Source organism: Lygodium microphyllum, chromosome 21 (assembly GCF_053477565.2).
Source record: "Lygodium microphyllum isolate KBCC chromosome 21, Lygodium_microphyllum_v1.1.10, whole genome shotgun sequence".
In the NCBI taxonomy this organism is placed as follows: domain Eukaryota; kingdom Viridiplantae; phylum Streptophyta; class Polypodiopsida; order Schizaeales; family Lygodiaceae; genus Lygodium; species Lygodium microphyllum.
The window spans coordinates 86055611-86078259 of NC_141155.1; the positions used below are offsets into that span (position 1 = coordinate 86055611).

At 46.2% G+C, this 22649-nt stretch overlaps 1 protein-coding gene across 1 annotated transcript in view; it reads right to left on the reverse strand.

The window, feature by feature from the left end:
• The window catches only part of LOC148018239 (uncharacterized), a 105262-nt gene that overhangs the window by 22191 nt on the left and 60422 nt on the right, over positions 1-22649 (reverse strand). The window contains exons 5-7 of the mRNA XM_087661794.1: positions 14324-14505; positions 1039-1171; positions 772-911 (exon numbers count right to left, since the gene is read on the reverse strand). Of these exons, the coding sequence (XP_087517920.1) occupies positions 772-911; positions 1039-1171; positions 14324-14505 (455 nt within the window). The remainder of the gene's footprint in view (positions 1-771; positions 912-1038; positions 1172-14323; positions 14506-22649) is intronic.

Below are 22649 nucleotides of genomic sequence, written 5' to 3' on the forward strand. Positions count from 1 at the left end.
CAGCAGCTTCAGGGGGACTCTTGGCATCAACAGGAGCTTTAATGGCCATTCCTAAATACATGGGGCTACCATAACCTATTTTTCACACTATGGGACCACCGTAAGCAGCCTCGTATTCATATGATTAGGTTTGCATTCAGCTCCTGCTAGTAAGCACGTGTACTCCTTGAGGTTTTGTCAGTGCTTATCCACCAAGGGATTACTTTTGTACAAGTACTGAAAAAAGAAAAAAACTCCACCATCCTGCTAAACCTCCATATAATTGTTTTCAATGTTTTCTTATTGTGATGCAACTAGACACCATTCCTCTATAAAGTATGACCTTTGCAATTTCATTTGCATAAAGTACAGTAATAGACATGGCATCTCTGAGTAAGATCTTTCAATTAGGTTTTGCAAAGCTTATGTCATAGGTTCAGTCACCCATGAACTGGAGGGTGAATGTTGGAAATAACCTCATGTTATTATTGAGCACACTTCTGTGTATGGACCCACTCATGTGTCTGAAGCCACATGTATGCGAACACACCAGTAAGTGATTGTGCCTTAAACCATGTGAATGTGTTTTAGGCGCATTTAATTGATCAAGCTAGAAACTGTACCTCTTGACCTACAAAAACAGGAGCCTTGTATCTGATTCTTTTCTTCTATCAAATTAGGAAACTTTTTTATGAGTCTACTTCCATGTTTGATTCTTCATCTCCCTATATTCCAACACAAGAAAAAAAAACTTGGTGGCTGATCTTGTAAACAGAATGTGTGGTTTTAAACCTTAGCAAGGCCAGAGAGCCCTCCTTTTATGCCTTTGCCAGCAACCTGTTGCAAGTCCAAAATTGATTCACATGCGTGAAAGCAGTCCATGCCATCATAAGACTCTAAAAGCCGCTCCAGGTCATTATACACAGCATACCCTAAAATGTTCAGAGAAGAAAAGGTATGATTGAAGTAAGTGCTCTAGATAGTATTTCTAGAAAGAAAATTGGCTGGCAATGAACTTTGAGTATCAAAGACTCTATCAGCTTTGACAATGTGGCTTACCAAGCTTTAGAACTTTTTTGGAATGGAATATAGAGCTGATGCACCTATTTAATGCCTCTTTGTGTTGACTTGACAGACTTATCAAGTCAAAAACAAACACCAACTTTGAAGTAGCTATCTGTAATATGGCCACCTGTAGAAGATACTCTCAGAAAAACAATCTCACAAACTGAAACAGTTTATCTGAATGTATGTAAAACAGCATACCCTGGAAAACAGGAAGCAAACAATGAACCATCTATCTGCAAACTAGTCTCGAATCTAGATAAGTTGAAAATTCTGAAAGTGCAGTGTTAGCTTCATGTACATAATCAGAATGTCAACATAAACATTTACAGAAAGTGTGTGGTTACTGAAATCAAGTAAATAATCAGAATGTCATACTTGATAGATCTAAGTAAGTTGAAAATCCAAAAAGTGTATGGCTAAGGAAATCAAGTTGAAAAATCAGAATGTCAAAGTAGACATTAAGTTTGGTAAGTCTTTTTAATGTGAGCATGAAATGTTCATTCAGGTACTGGATGATTCAGCTGGCCAGCATTGATAGCACTCCAGTTGCCGCAGACTGGAGAGCTTTGGAAGACGCGCTATACTCCCATTTTGTTCAAGGACAATTTAAAAAACATTGGGACAGTTTAAGGTGGCACTTATCATCTAGACAAAAGGCCATAGAGGATTGACTGGGCTCTGTACGCACTTGGCCAGCACAAGGTCTTCCCCTTCAAATCCTCTTGGTTTTAGGTTTGGTCAACAATATGTGGCAGAGGGCTGTCATGACAGATGAAGAGATGATACTCAGTTGGAATGCTGCAATATATTATAAAAAATAAATTCTTCTAGGTTGCTTGGGTATCAGTGGTACTAGACAAGCTATAACTTTTGAAACCACTCCACGCTTCTAGTAATGTGAGTCGACAGGACAAACTTGTAAATAACAGATCATTAGCAGCTATGTAGTTTGGTATGTGATCTTGACAGCAAGATGCAAGCAAACATCCAGTGGACAAGCTGTCACTGAAGTTTTAGTCAACATGGTTAAAAGTTATCTTGGTCCATAAAAGTCATTCGATACTCTTACAACATAATCAAAGGAAGTGAGGAAATTTCAAGGGACATTTTCCGCTACTGGGAACCAGAACCTTTCTTTTTCTTTTTCAAAAAAAGAAAATTTATATTAATAACACATCAAAGGAAATCCCCCAAAGGTAAAATACAGAATACAAGGAACTCTACAAGGGTTGCTAAGTATATCACTAATACAATGGTTGTGTGAACAACCGAATTGGTGGGCTATAATGCCAAACCATCTAAGGTGTAATATGGAAAAGGTGCCCAAGTGCCAGTTCTGTGAGAAGGCTTCTTTTTGTAAAGAAATACCCTAACACAGAAACATAAACAAAAACCATATGACAAAGCACACACTGATACAAGAACACAGTTAGAGTTAGGGTAACTCAGAGACAATGAATACAATGAATGAATGAAGTGATATGACTACTGAATATACGATGCTCATCCAGCAAACACACTAAGCAGTGAATGAATATTGCACCTCGAACTCCTATATCTCAAGGATCAGGGCAAGGGCAATGAGCTGAAGAGTGTGTCGTACTCTAAACAGATCCCGAATCGCAGCAAGGCCGCCTCCGGATGTCGAACCCCAGCAAACGCAACAATGAGAAGCTAGATCTGATGCAAACAGAGTGAGGAGAGAGAAAGACTAAAAATGCAGGCAGCAGGTGAGAGAAAGACTAAAAACACAGACTGCAAGACTGTGATGACATGGCAAGTTGTACGGCAACAGGTCTGCACAGGAACAACAATCGCTAAGCTGGAATCAGCTCCAAACTGCATGAAGAGGGCTGGAAATCATGCACCAACTGATGGAGACAGCAATGGACATCTCCGGCTGAGATATCCTCTGCGAACGGGGTGTGGGCAGCAAGTTGAAACACCTAAAATCTGCAAAAACGAGATTGAGGGCTGAATGGAGGGCAGCATACGTATTTATAGAAAGTTTGGGGCCTCCCAAGTGGGTTTGTGCTTATAGGACATAGAAACTCTCTAGGATTGCGTTTCTTTTAAATAAACAAGGTTTCTTCATTAATTAAGTATGTTTTGAGGCTGTTTAAGTAAAGCTAATGCATTTTTAGCTCAACAACCCCTCTCAGGCCCAACAACGGTGCCACGAGAATAGAGGCCAGCCAAGCCCTTTCTTGGTTTATCTTTTACCCCAAGGCGTCCCACTGTAGAGCAGTCAGAGCATTGGACAAAGGGTGCACGCATCGGCTACCCAATGGCCTACTAAGACTACAAAGGTGATGATTATCTTACCAAGGGAGCCCAAGTGATCACCCTAGAGAGGACAGGGCATCGAACAAAGGGTGCACGTCAGTTGCCCAATGGCCTACCAAGCCCTACAAAGGCGGATGGAATTTGTTGTGGGCTTTTTTTTTTTGAAATGTCTTTTTAGGTTTGATAGATTAAGCATTAAGTGAGGGTTGCAAATCAAGTTTAATCCTATTGAGTATCCGTACCCCAAATGGGAAAGTGATAAGGAATGGTCAAACCTAAGACCTTCACAAAACAAGCATACTATCCCTATCATTACTAGGTGTCTGTGACGAAGAAAATGGCTAAGATGTGTGTATAGCAAATATGTTAAGCAATCAAAGCAAGCTAGCAAGCTAGGAAAGACTGCTTTGGAAACTGCCATGTGCAATGCCACAAATATGGTGGATCCTAGAGTCAACCACTCCAAACGACCGAAAAGGGATAAATGTGCACAAATGCATGTTTACATGAACAGAATACCAATACATGGGGTAATGCAAAGGGAGATACAAGATATCATGCTCATGCAATATGCTATGCAACGGTGCCACTGGGACAGTGTCCTCGCAGGGGAATTGTTCACTTGTCCAAGTGCCCTTTTACAATCATGTTATCCTGACAGTGCGGATGAAGTTACAAATGTCCATAATACAATACAAAAGAATAAATGAATGTAATGTGTAAGAAAAACTATAAGCATCATCACTATCACTATCAAGAGTAAAAGCCGCCCCCTCTTAAACTGGAAGGGAAAGCAAGAGGGAAGTACCCTCTCTTCGTCAAGCTGAAAAAGTAGAGGAGGGTGTACCCAAGCCAATCCTGGGTAGCAAATACTAAAGAACCGGCCGATTGACCGCTTTGGTCAAGATATCTGCAAAATTATCTGATGATGGCACAAACTCCAGGCAAATAGTGGCTAGCTCAACCTACTCTCTAGAAAAGTGAAAGTGGACTCTCACATATCGTGTTCGTGGTATGATGATCAGATTGTCCGCAAGGGCAATGGCACTCGGGTTGTCACAGTAGACAACTATGGGAGAGTCACATGGCAAGTAAAGTACCGCCAGTAAACTTCTCAAATAGATAGATGACCTCAGTGGTACCATCGAAGAGAGCCCGGTACTCAACCTCGACCGTGGAAGCCACCACCGTCTCTTGCTTACAGCTGGACCAAGAAATGGGAGCCGTGCCCAAGATAAAGAGGTAGCCCCCATGGAAACGCCAGGTGTCAGGATCTCCTATCCAATGAGAATCAGTATATCCCTACAAACATAAACGAAAACCATATATCAAGCCATAAAAATAAGTAAACCGCAAATAACACAACACACGAAGATATGCAATCCAATGTGATATCCTAGGTGCTGTGAAATACTGACTATGTATACTAACTGAGTAAGCTAAATCTGGCCTAGTATAAATTAACCAAAGAACTTTTCCTACAATAGAACGATAGGTATGTTCATCGAAGGGTTGTCCTAGGATATCCTTCGACAAGTGGAAGGTAGGATCTAGAGACGTGGCCACTGGCTGTATGTGATCCAGAGTGTACTGTTCCACGAGCTGAAGTGCGTACTTCTATTGTGACACAAAAATACATCCCCCAGAACGAACTATCTCCACCCCTAAGAAATAGGACAACTGTCATCTCAAATGTAGCTTTAAGCTTAGCCTTGATTTCCACTATGGTAGCAGAATCTGAGCTTGTGATAAGTAGGTTATCAACGTATAGCAGGATATAGCTAACCCCGTCTGCACTAGATCGCGGACATATAAGTTTGGGTCATAAGGGGTAGAATGGTATCCGTGAGTCTGCAAGAACTCATCCATCCTATGAAACCAAGACTGCGACGCTTGCTTCAGCCCATGAAGAGCTTTATGCAAACGATATACCATATCCCTAGGGTTCCCTGAAGAAAAGCCCAGTGGTTGCTCCACATAGACTTCCTCCTGTAAGAAACCGTTCAAGAAGACACTCTTAATATCCATCTCATGTATTGGCCAACCATGGTGAGCGGCTAGCGAGAGTAGCAACCAAAAGGAAGTCAACCGCGCAGTAGGAGCAAAGGTCTCTTCATAATCAATGCCATGCTTCTGTCGAAACCCTTCTACGACAAGGCAAGTCTTGTACTTGTCTAAAGTCCCATCAGCTTTTAGCTTGGTCCTAAAAATCCACTGTGTCCCGATGACTTTCTTGTGGCTCGGACGATCCACCAATGTCCAAGTCTCATTTTGATCAATACTCTCTAGCTCCTTCTCCATGGCCTCTCACCATTGAGGATGCTAAAGAGCCTCCTGCCATGTATCCGGCTCAGAATGTGCTATATAATCAGCTGTAAACAACGATGCAAATGACGCCTAAGAATTAAACCAGGCAGATCTTCTAGGCCCCTCCGGAGTGGAATCCAATGGTAGGATCCCCGAATCCCGCATGGTCTGCTGGTACCAGTGAGGTAACGGGTCTCGAGGAGGGGGCCTAGGAGTGGAAGAATATACGGAAATGTCAAGAGCGGGAAGTAGACCAAGCTCAGTAGGCATGATCTCTAATAATGTGGAAAAAGGAATCGGATTCGAGACCTCTGCAGAGGACTGCACAATATCCCTCTCGTCAAAGACAACATCCCGCCTAACGATCACCTTGTTTGTCCAAGGAATCAAGGATCAAACAAACGATAGGCTTTCGCTTTAGAGAAATATCCCACAAAAATAGGAGATCAGCTTGGGGAGTCAGCTTGCCTATCTTGTCATCAGGCGTGTGTGTTTACACACAACACCCAAAGACTCTAAAGTGGGAAATAACAGACCGAGAGCCAAAAAATGCCTCATACGTGATCTTCTGAGAAATAGCCGCAATCGAGCACCAGTTGAGGATTTATACCACAATGTTAACAGTCTCAACCCAAAGGCACTCTGCTGCAAACAGCATAGAGCGCGGCATTTCCATGACTATTCGGTTCCTACGCTCTATGAATCCATTCTAAGAATGAGAGTTGGTAGAGGTCAATCGGCGGGAAATGCCATGCTTCTATAGAAACTCGGAAAACTCATGGGAGATGAGCTCACCACTGTTATCACTCATGCCACTGACACGAGGACCTAATGGTTATGAACTAGCAGCACCCAAGCACAAAAATATATGAAAGCATCTGACTTATGCTTAAGAAAGTACACCCACATATATCTGAAATGATCATCCACTATCAAAAAGAAATACAATGCGCCATTCAAGGCGGCAATGGATGTTGGCCCACAAAGATCAACATGAATCAATCTAAGAGGTGCCTTTGTACAATGTGAGGTTTGCTGAGGGAATGGGGTACGATGCTCCTTCCCGAGCTGACATGCTTTACAGACATCTCGAGCTAGCTTCAGCCGTGGAAGGCCCTTAACCAGCTCACGACGTGACAACTCATAAAGAGAGTCATAACCAAGATGCCCTAAGCGAAAAAGCCAAAGGCGCTCATTATTCGTAGACTCCTGAGATGTGGCTAAGGCTTGGAAGCTATGGAACACGAAGCCCTCAGCTGTCAGCTCGGTCAAAAAATGTGTCATGTGGTATAGGCCATTGGGCTATGCCTCACCGCGAGCAATCACTAAACCACTCAGAGAGTCAAGGACCTCGACAACTATGGTCGTTGTAAAGAAGATTGCTCACCCCAACAGGCAAAGCTGTTGAACAAATAACAAGTTCACCCCAAGCTAAGAAACATGATATACATTGTCTAGCGAAGCCAGATCTAGACTCTTGTCAGTGGCAAAACTGGTGTAACCTTGAGCCTGAATCTTGACCGAGGAGTTGTTTCCTACATGGATTTGTCCGGCTATAGGGGCTCGGGAAAGGAAAATGTCCGCTATAGAAGTCATATGATGTGTAGCTCCACTATCCACAATCCAAACAGGAGCTGAAGTGCTCGGCTATGACGAGTGGGCCTTTGCGGTAACCTCATCAAGAGGCAACTCACAGATGTGGAAGAGACTCGCATCGGATGTCTCTATGGAGATGATGTGGGGCTCTGCAAAGACCAATCAAACAAGCACTTTGGAGTTAAGGATGTTGTCAACTAAGATGACTGAGCGGTGGCAGTATGAGTCTGACCTCTAAACTGCCCCTTGCCATCATTGTGCCTCCCTTGTTGGGGGTTTCCCGACTAAGGGGCGGGGGTCTATGACTTAGATTTTGATATTGTGCCTCTTGCCTTTGATCAACACTCGTTGTCAAAATGGCCAACCTTTTGACAATGTTGACAATATCTATTCTTTTTAGGTGCATTCTATTGGGATGTTCCTTGTGATTCCCCGGATTGATTTTGCTTTTGATTTTGATTTTGAGTGGAGGTTTGGTTTTATTTTCCCTTCCCTTGTTGCCCTTTCTGATAATGAGCAATAACAGCCCTCTCTGAAGAGAAATTCATATGAAACTAATCAAACAACCATGTGTAACGCAACAGTTGACACTCAAATTCGTAGAATGCAGGCATGGTAGACTTTGAAACTATACCTTCCACAAAATTGAAATATTTCCTGGGGAGTTTATTTAAGAACAATGTGACCTGATCATCAGAGGACATGGGAGTACCCGTAGAATTGAAATATTCAGCAAGAAGACGCCGATACTCAGCTAACTTGACTTTCAAATCATCCCGATTAGTGATTTTCAAGAGTTAGAGCTCATGGTCAAGATTGATACGACGGGTCTTGTTCCGAGCCGCATAGCGGTCAATCAAGTGTGCCCATCGCTCAAATGCTAAGTCAAAATGCTGAAGCTGAGAATGAAACTCAGGCAATAAGCCCTATATCAACTTGACAATAGCAGAGGCATTCGTAACCTTCCATGAGCAGACAACGTTGTATGGGACAGGTGCGGGATCGGATTGGGACTCCAACCCTTGCACAAGATCCCATAGGTTCTGGGAGTCAATGACATGTCTCGTCAAGTTTGACCCGTTAAAACGGGTCTTGTCATTAAATGCATGCTTGGTAGAAGATGAGCTAGAATCATGAGATGTCAGGTAGGTGGGGTAAGATGGATGTGAGGGATAAAATGGTGGGGTGTAAGATGGTGGAGGTAGATATGCCTGATAGGTAGAAGGAGGGGGTAGAGGTGGATAGTCAGAAGTAGACTATGAGTGTCCAATGAGTGCCGATTAAGGCGGAGGCACTGGAACATGAATGTTTCCATAAGGTGCTGATGTAGGTGGAGGCACTGGGACCGGAAGCTCTGTCCAAAGTGAGACTGGGGCACAGCAATATGACTAGAAGGTCCACTAGGTAAACCCATGGAGGCAAACCGTGGAGTCAACTAATCCACACTCGAGAGAGACTGGAGAGATACCCAAGCTACAATGATCCCGAAAATGTGTGTGAAGTAGGTGGAACACCACCCAGCTAAGGGAAGGATGAGGTCCTAAAGGATGTGCCTATGTTTCCATAACCCCTCGGTGTGATGTTCAGTGCAATATGAGGTGTCTGAAATGAAAATATAAATTATGTGAATGGAAGTGAAGAAGCAACGAAAGAATATGGTGGGATGGGTGGGTTTTGAAAATGTGGTGTGTGATGTGCAGATGCATTTTGTTTATTTTTAACATTTAATGATTTTAAATGCAAGTGTGATCACTGGGGTTCCTCCACTTGCATCTTGAGCTATCTCTTTATTGACCAAGAACTGCACCTAGGCCATAATATTACTGGCATCCAATGTGGTTGAAGTGCCTTGGGTGGGTGCAGAGACTGGGGTGGTAGGTAGTAGGATAGCTGGAATAGGATCAATCAAGCCCTTGCTCTTGCCTTCTGCTAACTGGGGATGGCATGATTTCTGGCACTTGGGACACTTGTTCTTGGGCCTTCTTATCTGTATGGGCTCATGGCAACTAGCTCCTCTTGCCTGGACTACTACTCTATTGACATGTATGTGGCATGAGCTATGTCCTCTTCTTGCTTCCTCCATAGCTCTTCTGTTTTTTCTTTTGCTCTCCTCTTCCTCTCCTCCTCGGCTCTCTTGGACTCCTCTTTTATCTTCTTCAACTCAACTTTTTCTTTTCTTTTCCTTTCTTCATCAGCCTTCTTGGATTCTCTTTGTGCCTTTTGCAGGTCAGCTTTCTCTTTGTTCCTTCTCTCTTCTTCCACCTTCTCTTGGGGGGTTTTCTTCTTGAACTTTTTGGCCTCTCCATGGCTAGACTGTATTTCCTGTTCTCCTTCTTCATCACTCAAAGTTCTCTCACTAGATTGTTCTTACTCATGGTGGGGAGGTGACCTGTTCCGTGTCTCACCAACTTCTTATTTACCTTGTGCTTCCCCCAATGCCTCCTTGATGATGGCAATCAAGATATACATTCCTTGGCAAATCTCTTAGGCCCCCTCAAAATGTGACTCTTGAAGAGCATCAGGATGATGGCTAGCATACTTCCTCCCAATATATCTCAAAGAAAAAGGGAAAGAAAAAGAAAAGAGAAAACAAAGAAAAGATCCACACAAAGAAAAAGAAAAGGAACAACGAGCTTTCCCATTTAATATCAAAGTACCACAAACATTGCACCTAGGGATTCTCAAGCTAGATGTGTCCAACGGCCTCAGTCATTATGGAATTTGCACTCGTTAGACCTGTCTCCTTAAGTCACACCCATAGCACCTCCCCTGTACATAAACTGGATCCTCAAGTGTGGAACAATACCATAGGCTTTCCTAAGGTTCTTTCTTGAGGTTCGACCTAACTCCTGGTTTTACTTGCACGGACACCCCGCACTAGAAACACCAAATTCATTCTGATTGTGTAAAGTAGACTAAAAAAAGAAAGGTCAGAAGAAGAGGTACCTGGATTTTTCTTATAATCCCCATGACGTGTGCTAACATACAAGAATTAGTCCTCAAGAGGACCTTTTCTGTAGTCAACAAGCTGGACTCTTTCTTCCACATGATCTCTATTAAAATATTGCAAAGAGATAGAAGAAGAAACAAAAGACAAATCTACAGTACCTTGCACCAGAGTGGACGGAAAAGGATGAAAGAAAAGAACATACTCCGGTCTTGTTCTCCAAGAGAGAGACCCGTCCCTGATGCAAGTCTCAACGGCCCTGCAACATCATCAGATTTATGCGCAACGTGTGAAGAGAAAAATTCATGCATACCTTCATTTAGAAGCTTTTCTTGAAGAGCAATCCTTCGATCGAGCTCCTCAATCTTCTTTCGTCTATAAGCTATGATCAGCTTGTATTCTTCAGATGTCACCTTACCTAGCTTTTCTTCCATGTAATCAAAAGTGTCTTCCACCATGTCGAAACTTTGTGGAGTAAGCTAATCGGCCCACTCTCGCTCGATTCTTGGCATAGTTGATTTTGGAGACTGAATTGGTATTGTTGTATTCGAAGTCATTTGAACCTACTGTTGTTCTTGCTTCTTGTGTAGAGCTTTCAGATCAAAGACCTAGGTTTCCCAGAGAGTACTAGGCTCTAATACCATGTAAAGAAATATCCTAACACAGAAACATAAACACAAATCGTACGACAAAGCACAGACTAATAAAAGAACATAGTTAGAGTAAGGGTAACTCAGAGACAATGAACACAGTGAATGAATGAAGTGATATGACTACTGAGTATATGATGCTCATGCAGCAAGCATACTATGTAGTGAATGAATACTGTACCTCGAACTCCTGTATCTCAAGGATCAGGGCAAGGGTAATGCGCTGGAGAGTGTGTTGTACTCTGAATAGATCCCGAATCGCAGCAAGGCAGCCTCCGAATGTCGAACACCAACAAATGCAGCAGTGAGAAGATGGATCTGATGCATATAGCAGTGAGGAGAGAGAAATACTAAAAACGCAAGCAAGGCAGCCTACAAGAGAGAGAAAGACTAAAAACGCAGACTGTAAGACTATGATGACGTAGCAAGCTGTACGGCAGCAGGTCTGCACAGGAACAGCAGTCGCCAGGCTGGAATTAGCTCCAAACTGCGTGAAGAGGGCTGGAAATTAAGCACCAACTGATGGAGACAGCAATGGACAGCTTCGGTTGAGTCGTCCTCCACGAACAGGGTGTGGGCAGCAAGCTGAAACACCTAAAATCTGCAAAAACGGGATTGAGGGCTGAATAGAGGGCAGCATACGTACTTATAGAAAGTTTGGGCCCTCCCAAGTGGATTTGTGCTTATGGGACACAAAAACTCTCTAGGATTGCATTTCTTTTAAATAAACAAGGTTTCTTCATTAATTAAGCATGTTTTTGGGCTATTTAAGTAAAGCTAATGCATTTTTAGCTCAACACTCTTCTCCTCCTCGTCCTCTCAAAGCCAACTTGTATCCTCTCCCACCTTCATGGGAGAGTGTGGATGATCTCTATCCAAATCCTTGAAAAAGTTTCTGCCATGGATACACATGGCTACATGTTGAGCCTATGTCTGTGACCCAAGCTACAACTCCCCCAAGTGGTGATCATGGTCTCTGTTGTGTCATGGAATATAATACTAGGGGCTCTCCTCCATATCTCTAGAGCTCTAGGACACTCCCATAGGTAGTGTCTCTATGTCTCCTTTGGCTCACTGGATCTCACTCATACACAAGCTAGGATCTTTCCCCTCAGAGGAAACAAGATACATCGACATGGGACTTTTCTCCTCAAAGGAAGAGAGATACATTGATCGACATGGGACCTTTCTCCTCAAAGGAAGAGAGATACATTGACATCACAAGCCACTAATGACTCTTTTCTCCCCCATTTACAGCAGCCAGCTTGGAAGCATCAAATTCCCCTTTCTTGTCTTCTATAAACACAATGCAAATGCAAAGGGTCATAAAAGGCGAAATACAATATGCTAGTACAAAAAGTGCCATTGTAGTAGTGCCTTTCCAAGGGCATTCTTCACTTGCCCAAGTTCCCTTTTAATTTAACCATCAATGCACAAATGGGAGTGATACCAAAGAGTATGTAAAATGACAAACCAATCTTTAAATGCAACCTCCCCTTACCATGTCCATGCCACGTGTAGAAGAGAAGTCAAGGTACCTCCGCTCATGTCAATGCCTAAGGGGCAAGTGGACCAAGACCAATTTCCTTGTGCAAGTGCTTGAGCTTCAATTAATTGACTACCTTTGTGAGGAGCCCAGTCTACCTATTTGCCAAAGGTCAAACATCAACCAAGTAGTACCAATCTCTACCTGCTCTTTGGAGAAGTGGACAACCTTCCTCATGTCGGCGTGAATAATTGTGGAGAGATCCCCACCTAACAAGTGGCTGATGTTGTCTCTTTCACCCACCCACCACATGTCCCTCTTACCATCATCCCACTCCTCCCTCTTGCTATCCTCCTGCCAATCCCTCTCCCCCTTGCTTGATCTTCCTCTCACCTACCATGGCACAACCTACTCCACTAGACTCGCCACATCTTCCAACTCCGCTACTAAGCACACTGCCCCTATTGTGCCAGAGCCACCTCTACTATCACCAATGCTACCTGAAAACAACCCATGTGTGTCCCATACATGTCCTCATAACCATAAGCTAGGCCTCTGTTTGTAACCCATCCAACTGTCCCCCATGTCACAATCATAAGTCTCCATTGTGCTGTGAAACACCATCTTGGGGGCTCTTCTCCATACCTCTTAAGCCCCAGGGAAATCCCATGTACAAAGTCTCTGTCTCTTGTGGCTCCCTACATCTAACACAAGTGACAGGATATCTACCGTACTCAAGCCAAGTGCCAACAGTCAGGCTCCAATGCTCAGTGTGCATCCCTCCTGACCCACACCCCATGGTCCCACTATAATCTCTTGAGAGGCGGCATCCCATATGTCTAATACCTCCAGCAATCCATCATGCATATTGCAGGGTCTGGTTCTAAAAAACAAGTCCATTCAAGAGGAGACAAATTCAGCATTCAAAGGTTGGTGAGATAGGACTAGCCCCTTGTGCCTCTTCTCTTTCTCTTTATAGCAAAGGCCACGTGCTCTTTCTGAGGGATGGAGCAACAAGGATTGATAGCATTAGGCTATCCATCCTAGAATTTGAGGAGCTTTTGAATGTAGAGTTTGCTGCAAGCTGGCTTTAATTGGATCACAAAATCAGCAATAAACATGCTCTGCAGCCTGCCTTGTTACTGGTGGAGAGGCAAAGAAGAGAGCAGGCAGAGCGCTGCACAGAAAGGTGGAGAGTGGGTGCCATGCTAAGGAGGGGAAATGTCGAAGAAGAAAGGGGCCCTGCAAAGCGGTTGTGGGAAACAGGGAGGCCACAAATAGGGCTGCATAATGTGAGACTTTGTGCAGATTAACCTCATGAAATGTTCAAGCGAATGGCAGCAAAAAGAGATAGTGCCATTGTATGCTCCAAACCATACAGCCAAGGGGGAAGGACACGTTGCATTAGAATTGTTAACATCTGGCTCAAAGCAAACATGTTTGAGTTCAACTTAAGGAGGAAGCCTTCAAAATTACCCTTATACACCTCACTTTCCAAGAAAAACATGTAAAGATCAACTATAGGAATCACTTCGCACACCAATGTTCACTAAAAGTGTATATGCTCTGTTGTATAACTCTCAATTCATCACAAAAGGCTGAATGTTAGATCCCACATGTCACTATAGACATGGTCATGGGTGGTAGAGTTTAAATCTTGACCCTTTTATGTGATCGATTGATAGATGAATTGTGCTGCAGAGTTTGCCACTGCAATATCTTAGCCACCCAGGCTTGCTGCTTCACCAAGTGTCTGGCTAGACTCTGTCATGTCCACGTGAATACATGCATCACCACATTCTATTCTAACACAAGGTACAAACATTAAAATGCCTGTATGAGGGAATCACTAATCAGAAAATTCAAAAGCAATAAACATATGAACCAGCCCAACATGACCTTTCTCTGAAATGTAAATCTTGGAATTACATTTTTGAAGAATTACAAACTTTCATGCAATGCATGCAAGTTAGATATTGTTGAGCCATGAAGACAATGACTTACCTTATTGGGATGAGAGCCTTTGGTTCGGTTTAACTTCCACTCTGTATCAATCCCAACCTCCCTAACTTCATTGCAATGGCATGTAGCCAATGCTAGTTCTTTCAAAGAAGCAACCCAGACAATATTGTCTGCTGAGATAACATCAGTCAGCTGCAAAAAGTGTTTCCTTTCATCCCTGGGAGCTGCTTTCATGAGAAAGTATAGTAGGTAAGTAGTGCCATGTAGAGAAGCTGACACTGAAATTCGAAGGTCAAATGAGATGCAATTTTGCAAAAAAAGAACTGCAAATCCATAGTCAACACTTATTTTTGTGTAAAAGGTCCTTCCAATAGTTAAAAGCCAGTAGTACAATGAATGGTAATAGAAAACTAGTACACCCCTTGCTGGGTAACTAGATATCTACAAAACGCCAAGGGGCATGAAACAGGGGAGGAACGGAAGACAATCCTAGGTGATAGTACTTCCAATAGATACAATGATCATTCTACAAGAAACAGGCCAGTTTACACATTGACAAGGAGGCCCTAAGGTGCACCATCCCATAGACAATGACAGTGATGCATGAAATTGATATGCCACCCATGCATGGTTGGTAGAGGTAATCTGGAGTGCAAATAATGACATGGGGCCTAGTGGAAGGCTAGGGTATAGCTAGGGTATTATGAGTAATACTTAAGTAGTTAGAGGAAATGGTTAGGCCTTTTAAAAGGGGTAGTCAGTAGCAGAAGAGTGAAAGCAAAGAGGAAAAAGGTCTTACAAGCATGCAATCAGTTTGCATATAAGGGACCTGGTTATCTATAGGTAATAGAATCAAGGCATGCATGCATAGAAATGTATAAAGGAAGAAGTGAATAGGATATGGGGATGTGACTTTTTTTTTTGCAAGTAAAATGTGGCTGATTATATTACTCAAAAAAAACTGATTACAACAGAGTGCTCATGCTCAACAGACTAACTGGAGCTGATGCAAAGTCACCAATACATCATGTATACAAGCCTCTCAAGGCGGTCTAGGGGGGATGGGGGCAAGAAGCCATGTGGGGGGGGAGGGTGTATATTGCCAACTGGGGCTGCCTGCCTGCATCACAAAGAACAGACCCTGGCCGCCCCAGGTACGCATGAAGTGACCACGGAGCTCCTAGACTCGCCTTGCACCTGATCCCATCGGCTGCGGAGGGAATGGATGATGGAGGTCCATAGCTCTGCTAAGGTCACAAGTGCTGAAATTCTCTCTCCGCCGAAAGCCACCCGGCATCACGCCTTCCAAATATGCCATCCAGTAAGACTCCCTATGATCTCCCATATCTCCGAGCGGCCTGTTCTGGGCTCCAGTACATGGCGGATGGGTAAAACCTCTAGACCGACCACTGGGCATGACCCTGCCTTGATCATGAATATCATGTCCTGCATCCTGACCCCATACAAAAGGTGACGGCCCTAGCTGAGTGCCTGCCAACAGAAAGCTCCCCATGAAATACACCCAAGGCTGGGCGCTATACGTCGAAGGATACGGCATGCTCCTCTCCACACGAGCTGCGCCTCCTCACAAGACCAAAGGCAATGCTTTCGGGTTACCAAAGGCTGCTATGTGCAGCGCTTACAACCTCCCTCCTTCTGCATCTGGGCAAGCCAGCTTCCCACCGCCAAGCCTCCATGTGCCACCAGCCATAAAAAATACGACACCCTTCTCGGCCTCCAGCTATCCCATAGGCGGCACCAGAAGGTCCGTCGGAAGGGCTCTGTGATGCTGTGCTCCGCCCAGTCCCTGCTGCGTGACGGTGCCTAGTCCATATCCTCCTGCATCAGTACATGTCTGCCAACCCTGGAAGTATACTCTAGGAACCAGGTGGCTTTTTGGCAACCGCAGAGGCCGGCCATAGCCACTCTCCTGGATCCCACTCCAGCTCATCAAGTGGTCTATCCTCCCAGATCCAAAGACGCCACTCCTTGAGCTCCTTCCAGAAAACATAGGGGTCCAGTCGCCAAGTCTTTCCCTGAAGACCCACCACCCGAATCCTCCTCCATGAAAGGGTGGCAATCCCCTCATCCTGTTGCCCTATGTCAACGGCCAGACGTCCCCCCTCCTGAACGGCGAAGAAGGTCCCCTGGGGGGGCCCCACCCACTCTACTTGCCACTTGAAGAGGGATGCCTGCTGGAGAGAACCTAGTTGCCCATACCTCCCCGGCCTCTATCGGCTCTCGTATCTGGGGGGGCAAGCCACTCCGGAGGTATTGCTGCGTCTATCTCTCTTCTCCTCAACTCCACTCCTCTCATGCACCCTGATACTCGCTGTAGCACCTCCTCGTCCGCCATCCTGTACACCTCCCGCCATGTCCTAATGGAACGAGCCGGGTCGGCCTCCCACCGAGCCCACAGGATGTGGGGGCACTCACCTATATGTGCCCCTTCCCTATCTTTGACTTGGAGGTTCCAGATCACCGGTTGACGATCTAGTTCCTCCTGGCAACCTGGGGGGCTCTGGATTAGGGCCTTACGGAGGCCTTGCCACACGCGGAGTAGGCTCCGCAGGAAAGGTGATCTAGGTGGGGTGATCTGGGCTGAAGTGAAGATCCATCTCAAGGACGGCCTCCACTCACCGCCAAGCCTCGGTTTACAGTCCTGAAGGCCCTCCTACAATAAGACCTTCCAGGTCTGCCCGCCTAGTGTGAGACCGCGGACAACTAGCTTGCCCAAGAGGGCCATACTCTAATATTCTGGGTCTATGATCCCAAGCCCTCCCTCTGATCTATGTCGTATGATGGTCGCCCACACCACCTTGGCCCTGGAGTCCCTAGAGCCATCAGACCCAGACCAAAGGAAATTCCGCACTACGCAGCAAAGCTACCCTACGTACGATGAGGAGAAGCACCAACACGAGGCGATGTACCAGGCCGTCGCTAGGAGGACCTGGTTAACCACTAGGGCTCGATGGGCTAGTGAGAGGCGAACTCTGCTCCAATCAATCAGTTTCCACCGAATAGAATCTAGCACAAGAAGAAACTGCTGGGCAGAAGTGATGTCAAGTCCCACCTGGAACCCTAGGTATTGGACGATCTGCCCTTTGCTCACCCATCTAAATCCCAAGTGGACGCCCACTCCGTGCTGGAGTCCGGGTCTGTGAGGAAACCAACCGACTTTCGCCAGTTGATTTTCGCACCCGCTGCAACGCAGAACACATCAAGAGCCAGCCTCATTCTCTCCAGCATCACCTCATCGTCCTCTATGTAGAGGCCTGTGTTGTCTGCGTACTCTCAGTCTAACAACTCAATCTTCTCTCTCATTGGAAGTCAGAGGCCGCGTAGTCCGCTCACACATGACCTGAGGAAGTGAGACATGGCCTCTGCAAAGAGTAGAAATAGGAATGGGGCTAGGGGACAGCCCTGTCGGACCGATCTCTCCAGCCGAAACTCCTCCCCTCACCTTCCGCCTATGAGAACCCTGCTGGTGGCTAATCTGTACAGGCTGGAGACCCCGCGAATCCAAGCGTGAGGGAATCCCAACTTCACCATGGTGCCCTCTAGGAAATCCCAATCCACCCTGTCATAAGCTTTCTTGAAATCCAAGAGTACTACTGCCAGTCTCTGCCCACTGTGTTGAGCCCACTCTTATCGCCTCAAAGAATGTAAATACATTGTCTAGGATGCTCCTATCCTGGACAAAGCCTGTCTATGTGTCATGAATGATATCTGGAAGCACATGGCGCAATTGCCTACCGATCATCTTTGCCAGAGCCTTATAGGCCACTGACAATAAGGTGATCGGTCTCCACTGGGAGAGCTCCAACCGGTCTCCCCCTTTGGGGAGAAGCCTGATAAGGCCTGCCAAGAGCCTCCCTGGCATCTGTCCTGAGGTGAAGATCTCCTGGAAAGCCCTCAGTAGGGGGTCCTTCACCACATCCGAGTAGGTAGTGAAGAAAGCCTTAGAGAGGCCATCCTCTCACGGGCATTTCTGCCCATCCTGTGTATGGAAAGTCTCCTCTAGTTCCTTCTCTATGAAAGGGGCTAGGAGGGCATGTCCTATCTCCTCTGTGACGAGGGACGCGATTGATCCCATACCTGCTGTCTGCATCTCTGTCCTCTAGCTAAAGCTATCTCTTGCTGGAAGAGGCGCGTGTAATAGTCAGTGGCAATCTCCATCACCTCATCAGGGCTAGAACGGGTCCTCCCATACTGATCCCTAAGGCTGCGTATCTGCTCTCCCACGGTGCAGGGCTGGTGCACCTGGAAGAACTCCTTGCACATCGTGTCTCCCTTCCGAGCCCAAAAGGCTGCTGAAGTGCGGAAAGAGAACTTCGAGCGCCTGTCCTCTAGGCCAGCAATGGCTGCACGCGCACGCACCTCATGTGCGTGAAGGGTAGGGTCCCCCGGTGCCTCCTACAATAATCTCTGTATGGCTGCAAGGTCCCACCGGAGTGCTCTCTCCTCCTCCCAGCACTATTGCCTGGCCTGTACGGCTGCCTCTTGGCAAATTATGCTTGACTCGACTAGGACCACTGCAACCTCCTCTGCTATCCTGTCCCTCCTGACCCACTTTCTGGTCCAAGTCTGCTCTATCTGTCTCGATACCTCCACCCTCATATAGATCGAGTCAAGGATCCGATAGGATCGTGTATCTAGGGCAGATACTGGGGGATCAAGTGCCAGGAGAACCGCGCAGTGATCGGATAGCATGGTGCCTGCCAACTGCTCAATATGGCCTCCACGAGAGCCTCCCCACTCTCCCAGATAAAACATGTCCAACCACTCCGGCAAGGCTCCACCTAATAGCCTGTATCCCCAGGGAAAGTCCAACGACCTCTCCCTCCTGTGGAAGGCAAGGTCTTTCCAAGCATTCCGTGCTCTGACTGCAAGCAAAAAGACCTCCCATGCCTCCTGCTCCTCCCCATCCATGCCCTGGTAGTTTCTTCCTCTACCTTGCTAGTCCTCCAAAGCCTCCAGGTCGTTGAAATCTCCTCCAACAATCGAGGAGTCCGCCTCTAGGAGTCCAGCTGCAATCTCCACCCAAAACCTGCTACGTGCCCTAACCTCCGTAGGGGCATAGACATTGAGGACTCCAGTACACAAGTCCCCAATATCCAGTCTGATCCATAGAACCCTTCCTGCCACTATCGTCCCGTGGTCTCGTACACAAGTGGTGAGACTAGGACCAATAGAGGTTCATACGCCTCCGCTCCTGCCATGGGCACCTATGGCATGCTCCCAGTAAGTATGCGAGCTGCCCGAAAGTACCTTCCCAACCCGCTGAGCTTGAGCGAGGGTGAGCTTGTGCTCCTGTAGAAGCAAGATGTCTATCCGTCCAACAAGGGCAGGCTGCAAATCCTGCTGAACAATCAGCTTCCTCGAGCCACGTGCCCCACTATAGTGGAGACTGTTCACATTCCAGGATACAAGATGTAAGCTCATGGGGAAACCTGTGACTGACCGAACAGGCATCTGCTCAGTGTGGATGCTGTAGATGAGAAAGAGAGACTGTGAGGCATGCAAGTGTGTTTTGCCACCACTCTAGATGGTGAACTCCAGTCCCCCATGGTGGCCCTCGGTCGAACCATAGGTGTGATAGATGCTCCAGGTGGTACTATCAATGCATTTATCATCCATGCTGAAAATGCGACTCTGTACACTAGTAGAAGCAGGCCACCTGTGCCGGGGGCCACTCAATCACGTCCCTTGGCGCTCTCCACTGTGGGGGGGCTCGAAAGATAATGCTCAAGTGTGGACGTCGGCGCCAGCACACCAGTTAATGTCCAACATGCAACCTGGCCACTGTTGTGCAAACAGTGCTAATCCTTCATCTCCCATCCACTGGGAGATGTGATCCGCCACCTGACTCTTCAACTCCTCAATCTGTGTGGTCGTCCACTCCTCTGAGTAAGATGACTGAAGAAAGAAGGCGTAGTTTGGTCCATCCGGTGGTGCTAGTAGGTGGACCTTGCCCCTCCTTGACTTACAAACCACGAAGATCCCCACCTCTAGAGGCAGTGGGAACTCTCCGCGCTCCGCAACTCGCAGGTAGGACCATGGGCCACTGCGGAAGAACTCTTGTGGCAGCAGCTGTGCCTGTCTCGGGAAAGTATGGCGGGTGGCAAGGGCAGATGAGCTAGTGGCTGTGTGGACGGGGGGAGATTGCTAGTGTGCAGAGGAGGTAGGTGTGTGTGGCTCATCACCTCCTATGGGAGAAGGGGGGATGGGTCTAGAGAGGCTCACCTAACCTGGGTGTGGATCAAGGGGGGGTGCTCGGTAGGTGATGGGGGTGAAGAGAATCGAGATATGGTGGGATAACTAGAGATGCATGGCGGGTGTTTTGGGGGGGGGGAGAGGGGCTTGTGGGAACTCAGGCGACGCAGTCTGTGGCACATGTGGAGAATGTGGGGGGCTGCGGTCCTGTCGGGTGGGGTGGATAGGGGGGGCTGTGGAGTGCTCTGCCGAGAGGGGGCCACTCACCCGCCAGCACCCTGTTGGCGAGGTTGGATCTAAGGAGCTGGCTGCGCCCCCCCTTGCTGTCTCCCTCTCTGTCGCCTCTGGACCTGTGTGAAACCGTCACCGTCCACCTGCGGACCTGTGGGCGGAGCCGCCTTGGCTCCGAAACGCGTACAAACTACTGCTTGATGCCCAAAGTCTTGGCTGCGCAGGCACTGCCCTGGTTGCCCAGTCACAATGACCTGCTGCCTAAAGAAGTACCCACCTGCCTCAATCTCTACATGCCAAATAGATTATTTGTCCATGTCTATGTTGATTTTGTGCCCCTCTAAAGGCACATTAAAAGATGTTTCCACCAACGTTACAAATTCTTCTACCATTTGTTTGGCTCGAATCTAAATAAAATATAGGTACATTATACCTAGGCCTATTCTTGGTATACACAGCATGCCTCTCTTGAGCCTCTCTCTCTCTCTCTCTCTCTACACATACAATACATGTATGTATAGACACATGCTTACACATATAGTCATACATATGCATGTGTACATGTACATACAATTACATAGGCTACACTACTAATAGCATGGGGCTCATCCACCAACACACACACATACACACAGAAGCGATGCTCCTCTGCCAATCCTGCTCCTTGTCCAAATTAGCTTGACCTAACATGTGTGTGTGTGTGTGTGTGTGTGTGTGTGTGTGTGTGTGTGTGTGTGTGTGAGAGAGAGAGAGAGAGAGAGAAGGGGGGTGAATTTGGAAGAAAGGCATTTGACCTCTCCCTCTTCCTCCTTTCTTCTTCTTCGTCTTCACCTTCTTGAAGAAAAATAAAGAAGACGAAGATGAACAAGAATATTAGAGGACACCCCTCTTCAAAGCTCTCTCATCCAAATTTTCTTATGTTGCCCTATTCTAGGTGCTCTTAGATTGCAACTTGAACATGCTTGGCCTGACATGAGAGAGAATCCTATGCACACACACAAACACACACATGTAAACATACATACATACATACATGCATGCATGCATGCACGTGTGTGTGTGTGTGTGTGTGTGTGTGTGTGTGTGTGTGTGTGTGTGCGTGCGTTCTATATTAATAGAGATTGTTCAAAGCCACAATGTCTTATTCCTATGGTTTAATCTAATCTCATTTTCCTTAAAACTACTAAAAAACTGTACACAAGTCCTATCAAATGTGCAAAGCCCTTCTAAATCCCAAATCCCACACCACAACTATGATGGCAGCACTAGAATTTCACCGTAGAAAAGGCCGATGATATAGCGGGGGTTACGAGACCCAAGATCTACTAAATCTGGGTGGTGAAGGGTGTAAAGAAATACTTTGACACATAAACATAAATAACAATCGTACGACGAAGCACAGACTGATAAAAAAACTCAATTAGGGTTAGGGTAACTCAGAGACAATGAACACAAAAAATAATTGAAGTGATATAACTGCTAAATATACAATGCTCATGCAACAAACACACTATGCAGTGAATGAATACTGAACCTCGAACTCCTGTATCTCAAGGATCAGGGCAAGGGTAATGAGCTGGAGAGTGTGTCGTACTCTGAATGAATCCTGAATCGCAGCAAGGCAGCCACCGGATGTCGAACACCAGCAAACGCAGCAGTGAGAAGCTGGATCTGATGCAAACAGCAGTGAGGAGAGAGAAATACTAAAAACATAGGTAGAACAACCTGCAGGAGAGAAAAAGACTAAAAAAGTAGACAGGACAACCTACAAGAGAAAGAAAGACTAAAAACACAGGCTGTAGGAGAAAGAAAGACTAAAAACGTAGGCAAGACAGCCTGCACGAAAGAGAGAACTGCCAAACGTAGATTGGAAAGCCTGGCGATAGCGTGTAGAAGCTGGGCGACAGCTAGAGAGAGAAAA